Below are 26,774 nucleotides of genomic sequence, written 5' to 3'. Positions count from 1 at the left end.
AATCATTCCTCTTCCAAAAGTTTTACTGTAAACATGAAGATAAAGGCACATCAGAACTCCATCAATCTTCATCCTTGAGTTTTACATTCCAAATTAAAGACCTTGCTGACAAAAAAAAGTCTCTTCACATCATAACAAGTGCTAAGAAAAATAACATTCTGATCCAATCTGAAGTTTTACATGGATAGAAAGCATTTCTTCTGATTCCATATTTCACATCGAAATATAGAAAAGCATTCTTCATCATCCCAATGTTTCACAATCGAAATAAGGAAGGCTCACAAAGCCACTGTCAACCATCCTTTAGTTTCAAGGTAATAATGAAAGCACTAAGAAAGCAAAAAAGAATGTGTACTCTCCATCCCAAAAGTGGTAGTGATGTACAAAATCCATTCTTCTCTATCCTAAAGTTTCACATTGAAATAAAAATATAGGATTCTTACAAAATCATTCTCCTTAGGCTAAAAAGAAATAATAGTCTTGGTTCTCAGGCACCGCCTGCATCATCATAAAGTCTGCCACACGCTTTGTATTATTATCATTTTAAAACAAATTTAAAAATCCATATCCCTTAAAAACAATGTGATCCAATATAGCATGCAGTTACTTCCCTTTACTGCGCATCTTGTGTTATGGTCATGGCGACAATAGGAATTTGTATGTTTATGTAGCGAGGCCCTTTCCCAGGTTAGTGGTACAAAACTGTTTATTTGGTTACATGCTATTTTCAACAACCAAAAAAAAAAAAATCACCACTTGCCAGCACTATTTTTTCAAAAGTCATTGCCTGAGAACCCAATTCTTTCTTTTTTTTAAGCCTATTATCCAAAACTAAAAGTTCCGCATCGAAATGAAATACATGAGATGTAAGAATTATTCTTCTCCTTTTTACAAAAACAATGAAAACACCAGGACAGCAGGAGAACTGTTCTCTCCCACCTAAAAACAATGTAACACCACCAAAAGAGACAGACATAAACAGGGAGATGCTCTCCTATGTACAATGACACATGACCTTAGCAAAGCAAATAGAACCCACTGATTATCCTGGGTAAATTCTGTGTTTCTTCAGATGCCGAAAACCCTGAAGAAGCACAAGGGGTCTGCCATAGCAGGCTTGACCCTGTGAGTTGTTAACTTCTAGACATTTGAGATGAGGAACACATAATGTATCCTGAATCTGTCACCCTCACACCACTCATCTCCTGACCTCATGATGAAGGGGAGAAATAGTTGGGGAATGTTCTGACCTAAATCCATGTCCTGGAGGATAGCAGGATAACTGAAAGTACACTGGACCCCTTAACTCTAGTGTCCTGTTAACTCATCTGGATTAACATAGTTCCACATGAACGAAGAGTATGTAGCAAGCAGGCTTTCTGAACAAAACAGACCTCACCATATCTAAAGTCATATGGTTAAAAATCAACATCCTTGACTGTAAAGTAGGTCTTTTGAAATGGAAAAATTTGGTGGAAAAGGCTGATATACTATGGTTAAAATGACAATACTACCAATCTCTATAATATATCTTTCAAGGCGTAAATGAGTTCAACACCAACCTAGATCATATTCCACACATAGTATTCTTGTAACACAAACTCTCCTGTATCACTTATCACCCTTGAACTGGAGTGCTACATATAACAGCTACATGATTGATTGTTTGAGCAAATGACTTCCTTACATATTACTTAAAGATACCTGAAAGAAAACCCTTTCAATATCTCAGTGTAAATAATGACTTGTAGTTGTACGTTTGAGCTGAAGTGACTTCTCAAAGTGTACCCCTCTATCTGCAGGGTGTGTCAGTGATAACCACTACAGTTATACAGACAGAAATAAGGTTGCAACAAAACAACCATGAAATTGTCTTCTTGAAAAAGGGTAGTGGGAGGCATTATAACTAGATTTTAATTTCAAATATATTACTTGAAACTGGGCTTGTCACTCAGGAACAAGCCATCTAGGATGCTACAGAAACAGGAGAGCAATAGTCATTGTTAATAAAATCAGCAGAGGCCAGATTGAATATTGGCAAGCTTCATGATGGATTACTGAATAACTGCCAGTATGATGACAGACTCTTTTTTCAGTTTCACATAGAGTTTTCTGATAGTGTCGACTGAAAGGGTTTGATAAACATGCTGACAACTGGACAACTACAATACATATAAATAAGATGCTAACACTCTTGAAAACTACAATACACATAAATAGCATGCTAACAATCTGGAGAACTACAGTACATAAAAATAACATGAGCACCATCTGGTGACGGTTGCAAGCCAGGAATATCACAGATGCAGCAAATAGGTCAGAGGCCTCCCCCCAACTAGGTACCTGGGAGGTCTTCCGAGTCACAGAATCCACAGAGCAAAGTAACAGGCACAGTGTGTAAGATTTGTCTTTGTCTAGACCAAGAAGCTCTGTGAAGATACACTGAGCAAATTCGTTTGAGGGACACAGTGATGCACAAATTTCACAGTGATCTTTTATAAGTGCAGGTCTTTGTACACTCCTCACTGAAGAACATGCACAACTGCACAATCAGGAAAACATGTACAGGATAAATCAGATCTGGGCTAGGTCTGGAAGACGTTTGTGAGTAGGTACCCTTTAGGCTTGCCCTCAAACCCATGTCCTCCACTATGCACTTTCAGCTGTTCTAGAAAACGGCTGTCCTGCAGGTCAGACAGAGGACTTGATGATGGGGGAGCTGGTCAGGGTTCCGAAAGGTCCCAGGGGATTTTTGATTTTGAGGTCGAGTTCGTCCTGCAACACTGCTGCTCTCTGCTGTAAGGAGTTGACCTGAGACCGCAGAGACCTGATGGTGTCCTCCAGCTCCTGCAACCACACATTAGGACGTGGACATCTTTCCAGTCTTTGAGAGGCATTTACAAGTGATACACATAAGGAAGAGAATTTATGGATGTCAACTTCTTTATTATGAGGAACACAACGTTTCGGAGTATATGCTTACTCTTTCATCATGTGAATGATGTTGACATCCATAATTCTCTTACTTAATATGTAAATCTTTATCTTGTAATACCTGACATATGAAACAATTCTTGAATTATTTTTTATAAGCCTAACCATGCTGATTATGACTTGTGTAAGCTGGTTGGTTGGCTGGTTTGTTGTTTAACGCTGCACTCAGCAATATTTCAGCTATATGACGGGGGTCTGTAAATAATCGAGTCTGGACCAGACAATCCAGCGATTAATATCATAAGCATTGTTCCATGCAATTGGGATCGATGACATGCATCAACCAAGTCAGCGAGGCTGACCACCCGATCCCGTTGGTCGCCTCTTACGACAAGCATAGACGCCTCTCACGACAAGCATAGACGCCTCTCACGACAAGCATAGACGCCTCTCACGACAAGCATGGTCGCCTCTTATGACAAGCATAGACGCCTCTTACGACAAGCATGAACCCCTCTTACGACAAGCATAGATGCCTCTTACGACAAGCATAGACGCCTCTTACGACAAGCATGGTCGCCTCTTACAACAAGCATAGACGCCTCTTACGACAAGCATGGACCCCTCTTACGACAAGCATAGATGCCTCTCACGACAAGCATAGACGCCTCTTACGACAAGCATGGTCGCCTGTTACGACAAGCATAGACGCCTCTTACGACAAACATAGACGCCTCTTACGACAAACATAGACGCCTCTTACGACAAGCATAGACGCCTACTTGTGTAAGTAAACAGTTGAGAGCAGCCTCGCCTGGAGAAGCGAGTCTGGACCAGACAATCCAGTGATTAATATCATAAGCATTGTTCCATTCAATTGTGATCGATGACATGCATCAACCAAGTCAGCGAGGCTGACCACCCGATCCCGTTGGTCGCCTCTTACGACAAGCATAGACGCCTCTCACGACAAGCATAGACGCCTCTCACGACAAGCATAGACGCCTCTCACGACAAGCATGGTCGCCTCTTACGACAAGCATAGACGCCTCTTACGACAAGCATGGACCCCTCTTACGACAAGCATAGATGCCTCTTACGACAAGCATAGAGGCCTCTTACGACAAGCATGGTCGCCTCTTACAACAAGCATAGACGCCTCTTACGACAAGCATGGACCCCTCTTACGACAAGCATAGATGCCTCTCACGACAAGCATAGACGCCTCTTACGACAAGCATGGTCGCCTGTTACGACAAGCATAGACGCCTCTTACGACAAACATAGACGCCTCTTACGACAAACATAGACGCCTCTTACGACAAACATAGACGCCTCTTACGACAAGCATAGACGCCTACTTGTGTAAGTAAACAGTTGAGAGCAGCCTCGCCCGGAGAAGTGTTGAGTAACAGTCCAGGTTACCATGACCAACTATGGCAGGTCATAACTGAGAGTTGTCTTTCCTTTTAGCCACTCCTCAAGACAACTGTCCACACACAGCAGCCACTGTGGCCATCTGATACACGTGTCTCAAAGACATGCATGGGTTAGAGATGACCCATATTTTACCCAAAGGGTAATCCAAACTGGCAGCTATACATGGCTGTACCTGTGGATGCTTGTATTTCTCACCTGTCTGACAACTGCTGGCATCAGACCCCGCATCCTCTCCTCGTTGCTCAGCTTCAGTTTTGTTATCTGAAATGAAACATGAAACACTTTGAAACCATGTAAGTAATTATTCATCTTACATGCACGTGTGATATCAAGAAATGTGTTAATAATTGCAATAACTGCCCTATCATCTCCTACTTCTCTCATCTACTTACCATTTTTTACCACTTACTCTAAGGCTTAAGAAAAATAAAAAAATGGTTCTCAGACAATGACTCTTAAAAACATAGTGCAGGAGGGCGGTGTTTTTTTCTTTTTTTCCTTGTTCAAACTAGTATCTGACGAAATAAACAGTTGTGTACCATCAACAGGGGAAAGGTTCTCCCTACAAAAACAAGCATACAAACTCCTACTGCCGCCATGACCATAACACGAGATGCACAGTAAAGCAGTGCATATGTAAAGGGAAGAAACTGTATGCTATATTGGATTGCATTGTTTTTAAGTATTAGGATTCTTTTATTTTTTTAAAAATGGAAACAAAAACGAAACATGCGGTGCCTGAGAACCAAGACTATTATATTTTTTAGCCTAAGCTTACATCCCATTGCTTCACTCAGTGTACAACCAACCTGCACCCTTACTTGTCAGATCACCTTCCTCAATGTCCATCGCTTGACCCTTGCACAACAACCCTTCTGTCCTTATTGCTCCACCTAATATGAAACCAACACTAAAAAACACCGAACCCCCACATCCTATCCCAACTGCCCAGCCACCCAACTAAATCCCTTCCTTCCTTCTCCTCACCCTACCTTCTGTGCCCATGCAATCCTTCACATTCCATCTCCAACACACCGGCCCATCAGACACCCAGTCCTTCATTCCCTCCCAACCATTCACCAACCCTCCACCTTCAATCCCTATCAGTCCCCACCAACAACTACATCATACCATACCCGTGAAGATCCGGGGTAGAATAGGTCTTCAGCAACCCATGCTTGCTGTAAGAGGCGACTAAGCTTGTTGTAAGAGGCGTCTAACGGGATCGGGTAGTCAGGCTCGCTGACTTGGTTGAAGCATGTCATCGATCCCAATTGCGTGAATCGATGCTCATGATATCAATCACTGGATTGTCTGGTCTAGACTTGATTATTTACAGACAACTTTCATATAGCTGGAATATTGCTGAGTGCAGCGTTAAACAACCAACCAACCAACCAACATCATACCACGTCAGCTTCTTGTTCATCCTCACCTTTTCTTCTTGATCTGCCTCCAACCTCTGCAACTGTCTCTCCATATTTCGACACTTATTTCGTTGTGAATCCAATTCCTTTTGCAGAGCCTGCAAGTAAACAATTGTTTTTCAATTTTTTAAAATCTGCAAACTTTCAGCTTGGTTGATGCAGGTCATCGTATCCCAATTGCGTAGATCGATGCTCATGATGTCAATCACTGGCTTGTCTGGTCCAGACTCGATTATTTACAGACCGCCATCACCTAGTTGGAATATAGCCAAGAGCGGTGTTAAGCAACAAACAAACAAATTATTCCATACATGCAACTGCAGACAGTACTAGCTCACGTACACTTGTTGTACATAAAGTGGGCCAACTCACAGTGACGTTGGTGGCGTACTGTTTCTTCATTGCCTTCTTGTCCTGCTCGTGCTGGGCTGCTAACTCTGTCATCCGCAGGTCACACTGCTGTCGAATCCTGAAACAAAGAGTATGTATAATTTCAAATAGGAAAAAATAAGGCTAAAAAATAATAGTCTTGGTTCTCAGGCACTACCCACATCATAAAGTCTTCATAAAGTTCATTGCAAGTTTCGTTTTTGTTTCCATTTTCAATTTTTTTTGTGCATTGTGTTAAAGTATTAGGATTTTTATATATTTTTTAAAATGGAAAAAACAACAACCGTGCGGCAGACTTTATGATGATGCAGGTGGTGCCTGAGAAGCAAGACTATTTTTTTTTTTAGCCTAATCTCTTTCCAAAAATGCTAAGCGTTGATAAAAAGAAATAAATCCTACACTGAACATGTGGATGTTCTGAAAAATAGTGTATGATGGGTCCACAAAACATTGTTTGACTTAAAGTGCTAAAAATTATGACTTAAACTGGAATCCAAGGTCACCACCAACCTCCCTCCCCCAGAATATGAAATGGGGAGTACCATAAGAGATTGCATGTTTGAAGAACGTGCATTATCTTTGATCAGCTGGGTTAGAGTACCTTTTGATTTCTTCTCGGAGTTGATTAGTTGCCGCCTGAAGATCAGCCACCACCTGCAACAAACAGATCTTCAAATGTACTTCACAAGATATGTGTCTCAGAGTACCACCTGCAACAAACAGATCTTCACATATACTTCACAAGATATGTGTCTCAGAGTACCACCTGCAACAAACAGATCTTCACATGTTCTTCACAAGATATGTGTCTCAGACCACCACCTGCAACAAACAGATCTTCACATGTACTTCACAAGATATATGTCTCAGAGTAGCACATGCAACAAACAGATCTTCACATGTACTTTACAAGATATGTGTCTCAGACCACCACCTGCAACAAACATCTTCACATGTTCTTCACAAGATATATGTCTCAGAGTACCACCTGCAACAAACAGATCTTCACATGTTCTTCACAAGATATGTGTCTCAGACTACCACCTGCAACAAACAGATCTTCACATATATGTGTCTCAGACGCCTCAACCAATGTCTATGCTCTTTGGTCCTGTAAAATGATACCAAGTTAAAACGTCAACAGAGCCTCCCTGCCTCGTCATCACCTCATTCAAGCAGGACATGTTTCCATCATTCTAGTTTTGTCTTCTAATCACAATTTTCGAATTCATAAAACTGATGAGTTGGTTATACAGTTGCTTTCTAATTACATGGCAACCATATTGAAAACACTGAGTCGAAGCTCTTGAACAAATCCAGGTGTCATCATTGATTGTAAAGTTTCTGCTTCATTGCTCCAGTGGTTTCAGAGGAGATTATGTTGATGACAAACAAAACACATTGTCATAGTCTTTTACTTAGTGCTGTCCATTCTAGATATGTAGTAAAATGCATTTACATGTAGGATAGTATGGACAAATCTGTACTGTCTGAGTGAAGGATAACCCAGTGAACAATATACAAATAATTACTCTTAATGAGGTCAATATGCGAAGACAAGGACCTGAGGACCCGACCCCTGAGGTAGTCGACCGTTGAAGGGGTTGGGTCCAATGGGCCTTGTTTTCGCATATTGACCTCATTAAGAGTAATCATTTGTTTTGTAATACAAAAATTCACTTTAAAGTTTATGAAGTCTTTAAACCATCCTCTGTTTCATTACAGTAACTTAGCCGTGAACCGTGAAGTGTTCGTACAAGACGCCATCTTGTTTTCCAGCAGACGAGTCAATATTCAGGTCAATACTGATCATGTGACGAGTCAATATTTGAGGTCAGTGTCAGTCACATGATTTCGGGGTCTACATCGAAACATATTGTTTTGCCATGTGGTATGGATTAACCAATGGAATTGCAAGATTCTTAATAAAGGCATAACAAAAAGAAGTGTTACCTCTGTGGACTTCTGCCCTCGGTCAGCGTACTCCCTCTCAATGTCCTTCAGACGCTGATTTGTCTGCAGGACCATAAAACAACAGATTAGTTATACTACAACACTAATCTACAGAGCATAGAGTTTGTTTGTTGTTTGTTGTTTAACGCCGCACTCAGCAATATTCCAGCTATATGACGGCGGTCTGTAAAATAATCGAGTCTGGACCAGACAATCCAGTGGTAGACATCATGAGCATCGAACCACGCAGTTAGGATCGATGACATGTATCATCCAAGTCAGCGAGCCTGACCACCCGATCCCGTCAGTCGCCTTTTACGACAAGCATAATCGCCTTTTACGGCAAGTATGGGTTGCTGAAGACCTATTCTACCCCGGAATCTTCACAGGTCCAGAGAATAGAGGGAAGGCTGTCTACCTGTATTACAGTTGCGTTGTCCCTATGAACAGGTGACATCTAGCAGAAGCACAAAGACAGTTTAAGAATTGCTAGGACTATGACACACTGCTGAGAGGAAGCACTGAAGTAGCCTGATAATACCCATCCCTACCTTCTCAAGCATGGTCTCCATCTCAGAGCTGTGGAGTTTCTGAAGCTCAAGCCGCTGCTGTTCCATGTCACTCCGCATCCGACCCATCTGTAACACATTGGTGAGACATGGTTAACACGATACAGATCAAACATGCACATACGTACACCTTCACTTACCAAAACCTCCACTGAAGCAGCAACAAGAAAACAGCATTATCACTATCCCCGCCATGAGGCACATTTGACTTTTGTTTGTTCATATACATGTAGTTGTGAATATAAACTAGAAAAAAGAGTCCTGTTAAGCCTATAAAGAGAAAGGCACTAGGGTCACTTTATGTCATCAGAAAATATGATTAAATGTGAAATTAATACACACAAAAGGCCCCTTCTCTGGAAAAATAGTTCATGGCACCAATTCTTGAACTCTTTTTGATAAGTATCTCTTATATAAATGAACATCAGTAATTTCTGAGAAAACTTGTTCCCATTGCAGACACTGTGCACTTTGTAAAGTAACATGAAAAGGGCCATAACTGTGTACGCTCAAAATCTAAAACATGTAGCTAGGGAAGTAAAGCTGGAAAAAATATTATTTCTGCACCAATTTCCGAACTCAGTCTTGACAAGTATCCCTTAGATAAGCATACAAACTTCATTGGTTTCTGAGAAAACTTGCATCCATTTCACACAGTATGTGCTAAGTTGAAAAGCATGGAGCAAGGGCCATAACTCTGTGCCCCTACTAAGTTCTGTCTCATGATCTCTGTATATTGTGCTTCACCTCATCTCCACCCCCTCGAGAACACACATCCAATCCCATCAATAGCCTAGCCCCATAAACACAAACCTTACCCCACCCCTAAACACACACACCTACCCTGCCCCATGAAACACTCCCAAAGCCCTGCCCCTACTCACTTCTGTCTCATAATCTCTCTGTATAGTGTACCCCTCTTCTCCTCCATTCCCTCCCGAAGACACACCTAACTAAACCCTTGCACCAAAAACACAAACCTTACCCCACCCCTAAACACACACACCTACCCTGCCCCATGAAACACTCCCAAAGCCCTGCCCCTACTCACTTCTGTCTCATAATCTCTCTGTATAGTGTACTCCTCTTCTCCTCCATTCCCTCCAGAAGACACACCTAACTAAACCCTTGCACCAAAAACACAAACGTTACTCCACCCCTAAATACACACCCCTACCCTGTCAAACGCACTCTAACCTGTCCCTGCTCACCTCTGCCTCATGGTCTCTCAGCATCTTCTGCTTCTCCTCCTCTCGGAGCAGCCCCAGTTCCACCAGCTGCTGCTTCCGGAGCTGGTTTGACTGCACAAGCTCCTCTCGCAACTCTCGCACTTGGCTCTCAAACTCTGTCAAGTTCTGCAAACAAAAGCATTCATGTAAAACCACTGGAAAGACTTGTCTCAACACTGCAGGAGATCATCTTCCCCAGGCAAGGGAGTTAACTGACTTCAAAAGTCCAGTTTCCACCCTTGCCGAACTTGGCTGGAGTTATGGAGTTATATTTTGGCTGGACTATCAAGTCTATACATCAAAATTGCGTAACGAAATAGATATTCGGTTTGTAACTGCCTAGCAGATTTCAGTTGATTGCAGGTTTTGCAAAACATGTGCACCACCAATTCGGCATTAACAGATATTTTCCAAATCTCTTCTTGTTCTTAATCAAGGGGGATTTGATGCCCTTCGCGAAGTAAGACCCGTTTTATTTCTATATAGATCTTGATTATCAACCAGATCATCGTTTAGTTTCAAGCAAATGCAAGTGATATGAGAGGTGGAATCTGATTGGTCAATAGGAGGGACATAGAAGAGACATAATTCATAATAGCCATTGGTGGCACTACCATCGAGCCCAGAAATTCCAGACTAGTTCGGCAAGGATGGAAACTGGACTTTTATAGTCAGTTAACTCCCTTGTCTCGTGAAGATGCCAGGACATACGAAGAAGTGAAAGAAGATATTAAAGTTCTATATTAAAACAATTGATACCTTTGTGTCTTTGTCGCCCCTCTCCCTGTACCGAGCCTCCAATGACCTCAACTCAACTCTGTGACCTTCCTTGAGTGTCTCCACAGCCTTCTCATGTTCTGACAAGATATACTCCTTCTGAAGGTGAAGGTCATGCAACATCTGCGACCTCTCATGTTCAAACGATATCTTCATTTCTGTTATCTGCAAGTATTGTTATTTAGATAAGTGTATGAATAAAATACCTTTAAGAAAGTGCTCAAATGTAACATGTCATATTTGGGATTGAAGTTTCTTAGTAAAGTACAAATTCTAGTACTTTTTGAATTTGAGTCCCAAGTATAACATACCCGGTATGTTACGTCAGTATAGTTCTATTTCAACAGAAGTCATTCATGATGTAAACAATGCCAATAGTACTTTTTATTTGTTTTAAAACAATTTTACTTTTTTACTTTTTACAGTTTAAATTGTAAATAATTCAGTTATTGACAACTACTGTTCAAGGCTCATTGAGTATGACCTTGACCTACCTCCCTGTTGAACTTGACCCTCTCCTGCTCCAGCTGCTTGCTGAGTTCCTTGTTCTGCTTCTCCCGGGAATGTTTCGACTTGTTGAGGTCCGACTCCACCTGGGTCATCTACAACCACCACGACTGTCATGATCACTGGACACATACAAGCACCGGGGGTTCACTAAGAGTAATCCTGTCTGGAGCTGGTAATACTGGCAATCACTAAGTCAGTATGGTTCAGTTCAGATATATAGATTACTAAACGAGTCCCCGTTTCAAAACGTTACTAACGAGTGAAAGATGTCACTGCTGTAGTTGATGTTAGTACACAATGTGTAATAAAAGTTTATTGTTTTTAAACGTGTGATCTCTTCACAGGTGAGTAAGAAATAGTCTTCCTACTAGGGCTGGGACGAGTCCAAATTCACTACCCGGGTACCCAACCCCCCCATTACCCGACCCTACCCGGGTACCCACTACAGGTCTCAAGAGTTGGGAACAAAATGTCTGATTGGGAATTATTTTACCGCAGCCCTGGCAAAAACTATTTAGATACATGTATCAAAAGATGTGTACACAGAAGTTGACTGAAGCTTTATCTCTACTCACACACATACAAGTCAAAGGAATGTGTTCATCATCAGAAAGAAATGCGAACTTTAGCGACTTGAAGTGTAACCACTGAGCTATAGTGAGTTGTTGCCATTAAACAATATATCACATGACTAACAACGGGGTTACTGTGGGTACCCGGATCCTACTCAGGAACCACCCGGCCCGAGTACCCGAGTTACCCGAGTTACCCGTCCCAGCCCTACTTCCTACACACTCCCTTCTTCTTCTCATTCAGCACTCAACAATTCAGTCCTCTTTTACAACAAACACAGTGATCAATTCTAACTTGTAAAGAGCACAGCTCAGTAACTTGTGGAACTGGAAATATTGCTACGCAGAACAAAGATCTCCTGAAAGTTTCATAAGGAGACAACCATAAAGAGCATGACATATACAACACCAGCAACTTGAGGACATTCAGTGTATGGTATTTTGACACACAAATGAATCAGGTCTGCACCATGTGTCTGTTCCGGCAAACCTGCAGCACTATGAAGGGCTATAGCCCTCACAAAATTACAGGTCTGACCTACTTGCTGCTTCATCTCCTCGTAAACCCGGTTCTGGTTCTTCTCCACCTCGGCCTTGAACTCCTCCAGAGCCCGTTCTGCTGACAGGGCCTGGTTCTGGTTCTGCTCTTGCAGTCTGTGGATCGTGAGGTCCTTCTCTCTGTAATCACAACAAACTCTACAAAATCTCCATAATAAATAAGAATAAACGGGAATTGGATCAACATAAGATCTCTGAAAACTTTTAGGGCTAAAAAAATTATTCCCCTATGGCTTACAAATTAAATCTTCAATAGAAAAGACAACAATCCTCTTGTCAGTTCATTGAATTATTACTTGTCTACAAAGACAATCTTGCCATTAACGGAAGAAATTCTGTATAATGGCCTTCAGTACTTGTTAGTTTGTTAAGAAACAAATCCAAAGTAGGTGGCCGGTAAAGAAACAAAATAACTTTTATCTTCCAGATTAGTACTGTTACTAATGATGTTTCAGATGTCAAAATACCAAAAGAGTTTTAAAAGTACTATTCACGACTTCTTACAGCAGACATAAAATCTCTCATTTCACCTAATTGTAAAACAGAGTCAGCCAACAGGTGCTTTTTGTTCTTTCTAACTGAGTTTTAGGTCAGTCTCATAACCATCTTAAATTACAGTACAAGACCTACTGGTAAGCATTTTCACTTTACTTCTGTATTGATACTGGGGCAGTCGGGTAGCCTAGTGTTTTAAGTGTTAGCTCGTCACGCCGAAGACTCGGGTTCAATTCCCAGCATGGGTACAATGTGTGAAGCCCATTTCTGGTGTCCCCCACCGTGATATTACTGGAATATTGCTAAAAGCAGCATAAAACCATGCTCACGCACTCACTCTGTATTGATACAAACTGGTAACATCTATATTCTTTGATTAACACTGCACCAACATCGTCAGTGATGTGTCTTGACATATACACATATTCCAGTTGATGTGAGGCTCGTGTACTCACTGTAGCAGGTGCTCCGAGGTCCTGATCTTCTTCTGGGACTCCTGCTCCAGCTGCTCCAGTTCTTTCTTCATGCTGCGGATCTGAACAAGAACGCAGTCATCACACATCCGTACACACACTGCTTGTGGGCTTCTCACAGCTCATACACAGTCACAGTTAGTAATCATCACATATAAACGTTAGATGATAACATCAAACCTCACATAATAGAGGGAATATGAACCTTACCTTTACTTGAACTTATATTACATTTCACATCATCATTTATGCAACAAAAATCTTCAACATAATAGTTTTTATGGAAAATGTCTTACCATGGTATGCGAGGAATAAATCTATACAATATACATGCTTTCAAACAAATTTGACGATTTCATAAATGAACCAAAATACCTTAATTAATAGTCTACAAAAATGGTTGAAAATAAATTAGTAAACATGTTAAAAAACACTAAACCAAACCCAAATGTCTAAAATGATTAGAAAAATAAGGAAAAGTAGGAGTCAACACTAAACACACATGGGGAGTGAGTGGGAGGGTGAGTGAGGTGAGACTACAACCCTTGTTGTACAAGCTGAACCTAGTGAATGTGTGAGGGTGGGGACTGTAAGCCAGTCTAGTGGAGTGAGTGAGTGAGGGTGGGGACTGTAAGCCAGTCTAGTGGAGTGAGAGTAAGGGTGGGCGTGGACTGTAAGCCAGTCTACTGGAGTGAGGGTGGTCGTGGACTGTAAGCCAGTCTACTGGAGTGAGGGTGGGTGTGGACTGTAAGCCAGTCTACTGGAGTGAGGGTGGGCGTGGACTGTAAGCCAGTCTACTGGAGTGAGGGTGGGTGGGGACTATAAGCCAGTCTAGTGGAGTGAGAGTAAGGGTGGGCGTGGACTGTAAGCCAGTCTAGTGGAGTGAGTGAGGGTGTGGACTGTAAGCCAGTCTACTGGAGTGAGTGAGGGTGTGGACTATCATCTACTGGAATTAACAAATAAGGCTGTTAGTTCATGCTGATAGACAGAAGACCTAAGGTTTGGTAAGCGAATATTGTCTACAGCCAGTCAGCAATATTTCAACAACAACATGGCAGCCTGTAAGTAATCAAGTCTGAACCAGACAAACCAGTGACTGAAACCATGAACAACCATCAACCAGCATGATGCAACAAGCAAGGGATGCTGGGGATCAGCTCAGCAGTGTGAAATCCCCACAATACATTGATGGTTTCATCATCAATCTGCGCTGTGTACTCAGGCCTGGAGCAGACAAACCAGGGTTGCAGCCTTGAGAAGTCATTCCAGCTTCCTGGTTAACACTTAACTTCAACAACTGAGAGCTGAGTCGTCAGAGGTTGCAACACCAGACTTCCTACCAGTTGACAAAGTAGGCACAATCTATGGATAACAACTTCTATGTTACTGTAATGGCGATGTGCCTGTATATATCCTTACACCGTTGGCAAGCTAGGTGTCTTGACACCTGTATACACACAATATATGCTTGAAAACAGTACAAGGATCTATACCGAAACACCGCCATTACAGTAAAATAAAGAAGTTGTTATCCATACATTGTGCCAACTTTATCATTCGTCAACTAAGAAATGCCTATCAAACAATCCCCACCAGCTATTCATATTGATCAACCATTGTATAAATTGTCTTTTTTATACCAACAGAGATCTTATAAATTCAGGATATATATCAAGTTTGTAATTATTAATTCTAACATGCCTATAAGCCTCTAGTACCTACATCTACAATGTAAAGATCAACAATTACCTCTGATAACTGCTGTAAAGACAACACCAAGCAAGGAATTAATTATCATACATTCCTACCACAAAGTGCTGGGCAATAACATGCATACAGCCCCACACAGGCAAATATCATGCATATCTACACAGTGCAATATCATGCATATCTACACAGTGCAATATCATGCATAGAATCCTACACAGAGGGACATATCGGACAGATAACACACAGGGTTCTTGTGTAGGGATGCACATCGCAGCCTTGGGGTCAGTAATACCTGTTTATCATGCAGGTTTTCTAAGTGCAGTTTCTCCTGCTGCCGAGCTTGATCTAACTCCTGAAATATAGCCGCAGGTTTCACTCACATTTATGCACAATGTAAGACTGGAAACCTCACAATATTCTATCAGTATGAATGAGAAAAAGAGTTTGACACCATCCAATATAAAATGAATAACAAATTAGATTTTCCATTAAGATGAAGCCATACTCTGCTCCAAGTCAGTGGGCAGTCAAATGTAGGTCAAGTTATCCATCAGGGCTCCGTTCCACAAAGTGGCCTTAGCTCTAAAATGATAACTCCCATACTTTAACATTGGCTTACAAAGTCGTGACTCCAAGATCGCTTTGTGGAACAGGCCTGGCTTTTACTGTACTCAAAATATTGTGTTCTATACTCGTAAAAATAAGACTTGACCCTGGGCCCAAATAACATTCCCTGCGAGTCCCTATCGACATGAAAGAGTATGGACGTTGGAATTATTGAAACTAATGCAACTGAAAAATGTACGGAAGTTTATCTGAAGCTTCTGATCTGAAACACAAATGTTCAGAGAGTCCATGTCAGGTATTCTGCACTCATTTACAAAGTTTTTATTCAAACAAGGAACTCCCCAACCATTAAAAAGCATATGCATCACACATACTTTTACTTGCTGTGGGTCTAGTTGTCTCAGTGACACCCATTTGAATGCCTTGGACCCCAAAGTTGTAATACCAAAAGTTCCTATGACTGCAATTTTATAGATCATGGTAAACCCCCTAATGCATAGTTTGAGATAAGCGAACAAGTGTCAACATTATACCTATCACATCTGCTGATAAAGATATTGCCTGAACATTTTGCATCATCTCAACTAATGTATTGATAATTGGTTTGATGGAGATTGATCGCTGTATGTACGAATTCACTGTAAATAAGGTTGCACTGTACGTAAGGTTGCACTGTCCTAAGGTTGCACTGTACGTAAGACTGCACTGTACGTAAGGTTGCACTGTCCTAAGGTTGCACTGTACGTAAGACTGCACTGTACATAAGGTTGCACTGAATGTAAGGTTTCACTGTACATAAGGTTTCACTGTATGTAAGATTGCACTGTACTGAGGTTGCACTGTACGTAAGGTTTCAGTGTACGTAATTTTAAAAGCATATACTTTTTTAGGAATAAATTATACAAATAATGTTGATATTTATGAAGACTGAGAACAATACACATAGTCCAGAATGGTTTTTAAATTGCTAGAATATTGATGGTACATCACACATGTCACAGATAGAACCATGCATCGTATTTCCTCTTGAAACAGAACCAGCTTATGTCACATCAGTTTCAGCACAAATACACCTAGTATTATTTAATTGTAAAACACGGGTCAGTTGATCTCACAAGGATTACATCAGGCTGCCACATGTGAGGTATGGAAGCAAACAGCCACACAGTAACAGTGTTCTGCCAAGCTGGGCGTGAGTGTAGGTCGGCACACTCTGTCTCACTTACCATGGTGACTAATGCTATGCTTGGAATCTGGGGGACAGAAAACTCACACAACTTAACCTGTTTCCAGACAACATGGAGCATTGATGGAACATTTTCACTTACAATTCTAAGAAAATAAAACCACTACAATTATACTATTCCACTTTTGATAGAGATATTTTTTATCTTTCCGTGATTCACAAAACTGATATAAGACCTCCATGTCAGAATGATGAGACCTGATTGGTCCATGTGATCTATCCAAATCTGCAAAGTTGAATATACCCTTGAGACTTGCACTTTAACAACATATTTTCATAACAGCCTGACACTAAGTACACCGATATTCACCAGAATATCAGAAGTCAGTAAATCTCAATGTGAAAACATATTGATTATCAGTGCAGGTAGTGAGAAAGAGATATGAGGTATCTTACTCGGAGCTGCTTCTGCCGGTGTTCGTCTGACTCCTTCATGGACCTCCTCATGGATTCAAGCTGCTGCTCCATATCCCCCACAGCATCCGCAGCCTGCAGTCACAGTCACATCACCTTGTCACATCACCTCATCACAGTCACATCACCTTGTCACAGTCACATCACCTTGTCACAGTCACATAACCTTGTCATAGTCACATCACCTTTTCACATCAACTTGTCACAGTCACATCACCTTGTCACATCACCTTGTCACAGTCACATCACCTTGTCACAGTCACATCACCTTGTCACATCACCTTGTCACAGTCACATCACCTTGTCACATCAACTTGTCACAGTCACATCACCTTGTCACAGTCACATCACCTTGTCACATCAACTTGTCACAGCTTCACCTTGTCACAGTCACATCACCTTGTCACAGTCACATCACCTTGTCACATCAACTTGTCACAGTCACATCACCTTATCACAGTCACATCACCTTGTCACATCAACTTGTCACAGCGTCACCTTGTCACAGTCACATCACCTTGTCACATCAACTTGTCACAGTCACATCAACTTGTCACATGACCTTGTCACAGTCACATGACCTTGTCACTGTCACATCAACTTGTCACAGTCACATGACCTTGTCACAGTCACATGACCTTGTCACAGTCGCATTGCCTTGTCACAGTCACATCACCTTGTCACAGTCACATCACCTTGTCAGTCTCATCACATGATCACAGTCACCTCTCATGACCACAGTCACATCATATGATCACAGTGAGTGAGTTGGGCTTATCGCTGCTTTTAACAGTATTCCAGTTATATCACGGCGTGTCAGCTTAATGTGGGAGGAAAGCCCGAAGTGATGCAGGTCTCAGATGTTTACCACTTCGGTGAAACCCACGGGCACAGGTATGGTGCTGACAAACCTAGAAACATAATCGGGGCAAACCGGGATTCAAACCCACAATCATAGGTTTCTGACGTACCCAAGGGACGCAACTCTGCACAGCGAATCGCGGTGCCTTAGACGACTGGGCCACCCGTGCCCCCCCATATGATCACAGTCACATCACCTTGTCACAGTCACATCACATGATCACAGCCACCTATCATGACCACAGTCACCTATCATGATCACAGTCACATCAGATGATCACAGTCACCTATCATGATCACAGTCACCTATCATGATCACAGTCACATCACATGATCACAGCCACCTATCATGACCACAGTCACCTATCATGATCACAGTCACATCACATGATCACAGTCACCTATCATGACCACAGTCACCTATCATGATCACAGTCACATCACATGATCACAGCCACCTATCATGATCACAGTCACCTATCATGATCACAGTCACATCACATGATCACAGTCACATCACATGATCATAGTCACCTATTATGATCACAGTCACCTATCATGATCACAGTCACCTATCATGATCACAGTCACATCACATGATCATAGTCACCTATCATGATCACAGTCGCCTATCATGATCACAGTCACCTATCATGATCACAGTCACATCAGATGATCACAGTCACCTATCATGATCACAGTCACATCACATGATCACAGTCACCTATCATGATCACAGTCACCTATCATGATCACAGTCACATCACATGATCACAGTCACATCAGATGATCACAGTCACCTATCATGATCACAGTCACCTATCATGATCACAGTCACCTATCATGATCACAGTCACATCACATGATCACAGTCACATCACATGATCATAGTCACCTATCATGATCACAGTCACATCACATGATCACAGTCACCTATCATGATCACAGTCACCTATCATGATCACAGTCACATCACATGATCACAGTCACATCAGATGATCACAGTCACCTATCATGATCACAGTCACCTATCATTGTCACAGTCACCTATCATGATCACAGTCACATCACATGATCACAGTCACCTATCATGATCACAGTCACATCACATGATCACAGCCACATCACATGATCACAGCCACATCACATGATCACAGTCACATCACATGATCACAGCCACATCGCATGATCACAGTCACATCACATGATCACAGTCACATCACATGATCACAGTCACATCACCTTGTCACAGTATAGTCACAAGCCGCCGCCGAATGTGAACACTGCAGACCATATGAACATGAACGGGAATGTCTGCCGAATACAGCAGGGAGGGAGTAATGGGGCCGCTCATCAGTTCACAACTCTGAATGATCAGCTGTTTACAAATAGTCTGTAAATGTCAAATAAATTACATGCATGCCATTAATGTACTACCAAACTGCCACTAACAATTGTCACCACTTGTGGGTGCAGGGGACAAGCAAGAAACAGACTACCACTAACATGACTAAATGACAACAAAAACTGCTGACCAAAAAATTAAAAAAAACACCAACACCAAGTTGAGTGTAATGAAGTTACAACCCTACAACCCTACAACCCTACAACAGTTGTGCTAGACATCTACTCCATGCTATGGTTCACCTTGGCTGCAGCGAGCGTGTGCTCTTGCTTGAGAAACTCCAGGCTGGCCTCAGTCTTGTGCTTCAGGGTGCGCATCTCGTGTTCATGACTCTCCTGCAGGTGCTGGTGTTCCCGGTCCAGCTGGTTGTAGCTGGATAGAACAGGAATCAGTGAGTAAATGGGACGTTAAACCATAGCCATCTCAGCATATCACTGTCTTACCAGGCTTGAGCTTGCTTCGCAGTGTGTGATGGGTGAGAACTCCCACAACAGCCAGCTTACAACACCCTTGAATACATGGTACATATTTAAGACACCCATGTACCTCTTATACCGCTGATAGCAGTCTGAATGTAAAATAGGTTCTTTTCATTTGACAAACTTGTAGAGAGCAAGGATTTGTCATGGATTCCAAACAAAACGTCCTTGGCAGGCAAGCTGGGAAAGAATAGTGATATTGTTCAAAATGGAATTCTGAATTCTGAAGACTTGGGTCATTTTTACTTCAAATTGGGAATTTGCTGCAGACTTGAGGCATTAATGGTCTCTGAGCAGGGACCTGTTCAACAAAGCAACCATAGCTAAAATGATCTAACTTTCTACTTGAAAATAGGCTTACAACAGTCATAGTGCTAAGATCACTTTCTGGAATCAATTCTATTCAATCCTAGTTTCCACACAGGGTTGAGAATAGGATGAGGAGAACTCAGACACATCTTTTTTTACTATGAGTGTATTTCACAGGATGTAAAAACAGGCTATCTATCATGGACAAGTGCAGTAGTTGCTGCTACTGTATTTCCCCACCTGTCTCTCACATCCCCGAGCTGTGCAGTCAGCTGGTCACATGTGTCCTGTAGACTTGTCTTCTCCTCCTCCAGGCCGGACCTCGTCTTTAGCTGCTGCTCCACCTCGGATGTCAGCTGCTGCACTCGGGACTCCAGCTCCCTGATCACGTTCGTCTGGCACCAACACACAATCTCATCACTGTCTTTTCATAGCAGAATATATTGGCACAAAATTATCAAAGGAGAAAACTCAGAGGCTATGCTGTTGACATATTAAATATCAAACGCCATGAGGGCGAAATCTTTTTAACAATATCGCTAAGATCAAGGGTATTACATCCCCTCTTCCTGTGACAACGCGGTCAAGCAATAGACTCATGTGAGTATCCAATCAAGCTTGCAACAACACCTAACACCCTTCTGTTCATCTGTCTTCATCCAATTTTCTGTGTGCTATTTGTTGTCAATTACCTGTCGTTGTTAACGTTAATCTGCTTCATATCACAACATATCTTGAAGATATACCTCTCATCACTTGGTTGTAGTCTTTCTAGCTTGATAACGGTGTATGAATTTACATCGATACATCACTAATGCAATAAACCAGAAGTTGTTATCAATATAGTTGTACGTTGCCTCATTATCACTAAAAGATAAATGATAGTTTATTCTATGGATCTAAGATTTTACTGTTCCATCATCAAAGATATCGCCTAATTAATTTCTCAGTCATTTTATTGGAACATGGAAAGAGTCTTGCTTTTCTTGTTGAAACCATGTCAACAATTTGGAGTCATTTGAATCCACCATATTGTTAAGTATGAGCATTTCTGATTAAATGCAATGTTTTTATGCTTACCTGACGCTACACCTATAGCATTGTATAACGTCAGGTAAGGTAAAACATACTTCTGCTAGATGTGGAGCATTCGATTGTACTAACATTGGATGACATTTGTTGGGTATACTCCTTCTCCATGCGCTGGAGTCGGGCGTTGGTGTCGTCTAAGATCTCCTGGATGTTCCTAGTGTGCTGCTTCTGCATCTCAAACTTCTCCTGCTCGAAATGGGCTGTGGTGTCATGGAGCTGGAACACACAGAAACATCTTGGAACAGGACCACATGGACAAACTTTAATAGAAGCATCTGGGCAAACCAACTGATCAACAGTGGATAAGTTTGGATGAGATAACAAAGTCATGAATTCTTTGACATAAATCAAAGACAACAAATCTGATACGTAAGATTAATTAGGATCCTGAAAATGACTCAATTTTGACATACCTTTTTGTCATACTCATTCTTGCGAGAGTCACTGGTATCATCCACCAGCTTCTTGAGGTCTGCCAGCTGTCTGTCTTTCATGTCCCGCATCATAGACATCTCCTTCACCAGAGACTGGACTGTAACCCACAGCAATAACTATGTAACACATTGCCTGAATGTTGTGACATCTCCTTCACCAGTGACTGGACTGTAACACACAGCAATAACTATGTAACACACAGCCTGAATGTTGTGACATCTCCTTCACCAGAGACTGGACTGTAACACACAGCAATAACTATCTAACACATTGCCTGAATGTTGTGACATCTCCTTCACCAGTGACTGGACTGTAACACACAGCAATAACTATGTAACACACAGCCTGAATGTTGTGACATCTCCTTCACCAGAGACTGGACTGTAACACACAGCAATAACTATGTAACACACAGCCTGAATGTTGTGACATCTCCTTCACCAGAGACTGGACTGTAACACACAGCAATAACTATCTAACACATTGCCTGAATGTTGTGACATCTCCTTCACCAGTGACTGGACTGTAACACACAGCAATAACTATGTAACACACAGCCTGAATGTTGTGACATCTCCTTCACCAGAGACTGGACTGTAACACACAGCAATAACTATCTAACACACAGCCTGAATGTTGTGACATCTCCTTCACCAGAGACTGGACTGTAACACACAGCAATAACTATCTAACACACAGCCTGAATGTTGTGACATCTCCTTCACCAGAGACTGGACTGTAACACACAGCAATAACTATCTAACACACAGCCTGAATGTTGTGACATCTCCTTCACCAGAGACTGGACTGTAACACACAGCAATAACTATCTAACACACTGCCTGAATGTTGTGACATCTCCTTCACCAGAGACTGGACTGTAACACACAGCAATAACTATGTAACACACAGCCTGAATGTTGTGACATCTCCTTCACCAGAGACTGGACTGTAACACACAGCAATAACTATGTAACACACAGCCTGAATGTTGTGACATCTCCTTCACCAGAGACTGGACTGTAACACACAGCAATAACTATCTAACACACAGCCTGAATGTTGTGACATCTCCTTCACCAGAGACTGGACTGTAACACACAGCAATAACTATGTAACACACAGCCTGAATGTTGTGACATCTCCTTCACCAGAGACTGGACTGTAACACACAGCAATAACTATCTAACACACTGCCTGAATGTTGTGACATCTCCTTCACCAGAGACTGGACTGTAACACACAGCAATAACTATCTAACACACAGCCTGAATGTTGTGACATCTCCTTCACCAGAGACTGGACTGTAACACACAGCAATAACTATCTAACACACAGCCTGAATGTTGTGACATCTCCTTCACCAGAGACTGGACTGTAACACACAGCAATAACTATCTAACACACAGCCTGAATGTTGTGACATCTCCTTCACCAGAGACTGGACTGTAACACACAGCAATAACTATCTAACACACAGCCTGAATGTTGTGACATCTCCTTCACCAGAGACTGGACTGTAACACACAGCAATAACTATGTAACACATGGCGTGAATGTTGTGATATTTCCTTCTGAAAGCCAACACTTGTTTCATGGTCTCCTGAAAGGCTAATGGTATCAAAGTCCCCTTACCTATAGTGGACATACGACAGTCTGAAAAACTACAAATAAGTGACAGGGCTTCTTACTTTTCCTCTCCAGTTTAGTTGTGGTGTCCTCGCTGTCCTTGGCTTTGCCTCGGTAATGACTTTTCACATCCTCAATCTCGGCATTCTTTCTGTCCAAGATCTGACACATACACAGAGGACACATGAAAAAAACAACAGAACATGAAACTTCTTATTCAAGAAACTCATATTAAAGCATAATAGCCTATTCATACTTGCAGATTTGACTAAAGTATAGATACACTGCTAGACAGTTCCTACCAACCTCACATGTACATATACACTACTTGATGCAGTTCAAGTTCCCCTTAGCTTCGGTACAAATACAGGTCTTGACAAAGCTGAGTTCCCCAAACCCTCATCTTCTGTACAGACATATTACTTGACAAAGCTCATTTTGAAATAAACTCTCATCAACTGTACAGATACACTATTTGAAATATAGGTTCCCCAAACCCTCACCTTCCGAACAGATACACTACGCGACAAAGCTGAGTTCCCCAAACTCTCATCTACTATACAGATACACTACTTGACAAAGCTGAGTTTCCCAAACCCTCATCTACTATACAGATACACTACTTGACAAAGCTGAGTTTCCCAAACTCTCATCTACTATACAGATACACTACTTGACAAAGCCATGTTTCCCAAACCCTCACCTTCTGTACAGATACACTACTTAACAAAGCTGTGTTCCCTGAAAACTCACCTTCTGTACAGCTGCATCATGTCTCTGCTGGAGCTTCAGCTTCTCTTCATGGTACTTGGCCTCCACCATCTTGGTCCTGAGCTCAATCTAAACCGAAGAACCACATGCTGGGATACTGTGAATCATTTCAGTATTGGTACATATACATACATGCCCTCATTAAAGATAATTACGTGTGATGGCATGTGGTCCTACAGGTCACAAATCAGGTGAAGTTAAGCAATGTCGGTCATGGAGAGTCCCTAGATGGGTGACCACAATGTTGTTGTTAACCTCCTAGAACCTAACAGGCAGCTTGGGTTGTATACTGATCCATTATTATTATGATGATGATTATGATTATGATAACTATTATCAAGACATCACCTTATACTCAAATATTTGATGAATGATAAATGATAATTTCAATATGCAGTGGGGATACCCTTTTGAAACCATGACCAAGAATATTTCACATATTCCACAAATATGTTTCTTGTTTGCTGTTTAATGCCTCATTCAGCAATTCCAGCTATAGACAGTGATATCTATAAGATAAAGACAAGGAATATAACTCACTTCTCTCGCCCCTCCTCTTCCTATGTTGCTGTCGTCTTGGAATGTTGTACCTGCAAGAACACCTTCAAAATAAATAATAATTATAGTGTCCAATTTACTCACAAAATATACTTTCTTATTACGTCTGAACTTAAAACATGTCATAATCAATACATCACAGTTTCACATCCTGGTATCAGGGCAGTATATGGTGAGAACATGAATTTTGTCACCTAGACTAGCTACTCCATAGCTGTGTGGGTCCTTGACCTCTTGGATATGTCAAATAGGACACTCCAAATATTAGCTGGAAATGATAAGAGAAATCAACAGAAATCTAAGGAATGGGAAACATATGTCAAGATCAAAACAATGAAACACAAAGTAAATATGCATAACGATGAATGCTTATTGTATTGAAATTGTGAGGAGATACGAGCGTAGTGGGGTATAACTGTAATATGCCACCCTGTGACTGACAGGTCAAGTAGGCAGGTGTTTACCTTTAGCAAGAGAGCTGCCCAGAGATGTGGTGGAGCTGTAGGGCTTACTCCAGTCCATGTCACTGGTCTGAAACACACAGCCAGCACTCTAATCTCACATCAAGCCATAGGATATCACATTCACAACTGAAAAGGGAATACCTATCACACGTGTAGTAAGGGTACATGTGTACGTGAGGTGAGGTGAGGTGAGGTGAGGTGAGGTGAGGTGAGGTGAACTGAGGTTAAAAAATGGGGTTAAATGTCGCATCCAAGATTATTGCACTTATATAGCGACGTGCATGCACGTGTGTGTGTGGCTGCTTGTACTAGTCCGGACTTATGACGATTTATAGTGCTAGCTCGCTGACATACCAAGACGCAGTTTAACATGAATACCCAACTCAGACACAGTATACTGACTCCGAGCTGACTAGTCCTTGTTTTAGCCCCTTAATGCCAAGTGCCAGACAGGGTAACACCAAGTAGCATCTTGTAACGTGTTTTGGTATGAAGCTGCCGGGGATCGAACCTCTGACCTTCCACTCTCCGGGCGGACGCTCTACCACTAGACCATGGGGGCGGTCACATGTGTACGTAGTAGGAATGATGCTTGTACATTTTGTTAAGAAATAACATGCTATCTACATTTGAAAAGACAATATTCATGAGTCATAGCACACACTAAGGCAGGCCTACTTGTATTAATTTCATGATGCATTTAGGTCAGGGGGTTTAACACTTGCATTAATTTGGTGATGCATTAATTTAATAATCTACAGTATTTAATTTTGCTACTAATGAAGCTGTTTACCAAAAATAGAATAAGACATTTATAACATGACTTACATAGTCAGCATCGCAACACTGTCATGAGAACAGGACCAAACTAGCAGAGCCTTGGTATAATGTGTCTGCTCCAGGAATCAAACCTGGACTTATGTGAGATAAGCGGACACCCTTCCACTGGGCTACTGCTATCCCCACAGACCTACACTTCCTGTAACATAAACTCTGTATTACCAGCAGGGATCCGACTGCCCCTCCCTCGGGTCTGCGCCACGGTGGGGACAGACTGGGGTCCTTGTCCAGACTCACCCCCAGGCTAGAGTAGGGTCTGGAAGAGGAAATAGGCACTGACTTCACTGTTAACACATATATGTTTTACAGAGATTAATAATTTCCTATCCTTCAGATAAATGCAGAACAAATAGATCAGGCTGAAACAAATGAATTTTTTCGGACACATTTTAAAAAAAAGAAGTGAGAATGGAGGTAGGACCAACAAACACAACTGGGCAAACACAACTGGGCAACTCTAATACAGTGTCAGTTGTCAAGCATGTTATGTTACGGACAACAGATTATGCTTCATACATGTCATATACTGCAGGAAATTTGAAAAACAAGCAGTTTTATCAATAAAAATTAACCGATGCTCAGCGCCAGTGTCCAGGAAATATTTCCTTTTTTTCATAGCCCAAGGTCTGTCTTGCAGCATTCATTTTACATCTGCTGGAAATCATGA

General features: G+C 41.7%; 1 protein-coding gene across 5 annotated transcripts in view; it reads right to left on the bottom strand.

Moving 5' to 3' along the window:
- Positions 1–700: 700 nt before the first annotated feature.
- LOC124120478 (centrosomal protein of 112 kDa-like) overlaps positions 701–26,774 on the bottom strand; it is a 49,872-nt gene continuing 23,798 nt past the window's right edge. For 3 of the 5 annotated variants that reach the window (XM_046483311.2, XM_046483312.2, XM_046483314.2), the window contains 23 exons: positions 26,270–26,363; positions 25,268–25,334; positions 24,786–24,835; positions 24,228–24,314; positions 23,537–23,636; positions 21,824–21,942; positions 21,483–21,626; positions 20,559–20,713; positions 19,773–19,902; positions 17,247–17,339; positions 15,330–15,389; positions 13,310–13,389; positions 12,344–12,479; positions 11,214–11,321; positions 10,702–10,884; positions 9,925–10,068; positions 8,696–8,782; positions 8,145–8,207; positions 6,793–6,845; positions 6,174–6,270; positions 5,810–5,899; positions 4,570–4,635; positions 701–2,847 (listed from right to left, as the gene is read on the bottom strand). In XM_046483311.2, the coding sequence (XP_046339267.2) occupies positions 2,692–2,847; positions 4,570–4,635; positions 5,810–5,899; positions 6,174–6,270; positions 6,793–6,845; positions 8,145–8,207; positions 8,696–8,782; positions 9,925–10,068; positions 10,702–10,884; positions 11,214–11,321; positions 12,344–12,479; positions 13,310–13,389; positions 15,330–15,389; positions 17,247–17,339; positions 19,773–19,902; positions 20,559–20,713; positions 21,483–21,626; positions 21,824–21,942; positions 23,537–23,636; positions 24,228–24,314; positions 24,786–24,835; positions 25,268–25,334; positions 26,270–26,363 (2,362 nt within the window). In that variant the 3' untranslated portion in view covers positions 701–2,691. Of the gene's footprint in view, positions 2,848–4,569; positions 4,636–5,809; positions 5,900–6,173; positions 6,271–6,792; positions 6,846–8,144; positions 8,208–8,695; positions 8,783–9,924; positions 10,069–10,701; positions 10,885–11,213; positions 11,322–12,343; positions 12,480–13,309; positions 13,390–15,076; positions 15,089–15,329; positions 15,390–16,830; positions 16,858–17,246; positions 17,340–19,772; positions 19,903–20,558; positions 20,714–21,482; positions 21,627–21,823; positions 21,943–23,536; positions 23,637–24,227; positions 24,315–24,785; positions 24,836–25,267; positions 25,335–26,269; positions 26,364–26,774 lie in introns of all 5 variants that reach the window. The other 2 variants (XM_048392375.1, XM_046483313.2) reach the window with 2 other exon arrangements.

The sequence above is a fragment of the Haliotis rufescens genome, unplaced genomic scaffold (assembly GCF_023055435.1).
Source record: "Haliotis rufescens isolate VD_foot unplaced genomic scaffold, xgHalRufe1.0.p SCAF_11, whole genome shotgun sequence".
Taxonomy (NCBI): Eukaryota; Metazoa; Mollusca; class Gastropoda; order Lepetellida; family Haliotidae; genus Haliotis; species Haliotis rufescens.
The sequence above is the reverse complement of the archived record's forward strand: the minus strand, read 5'-3'. Positions and strand labels throughout refer to the sequence as shown.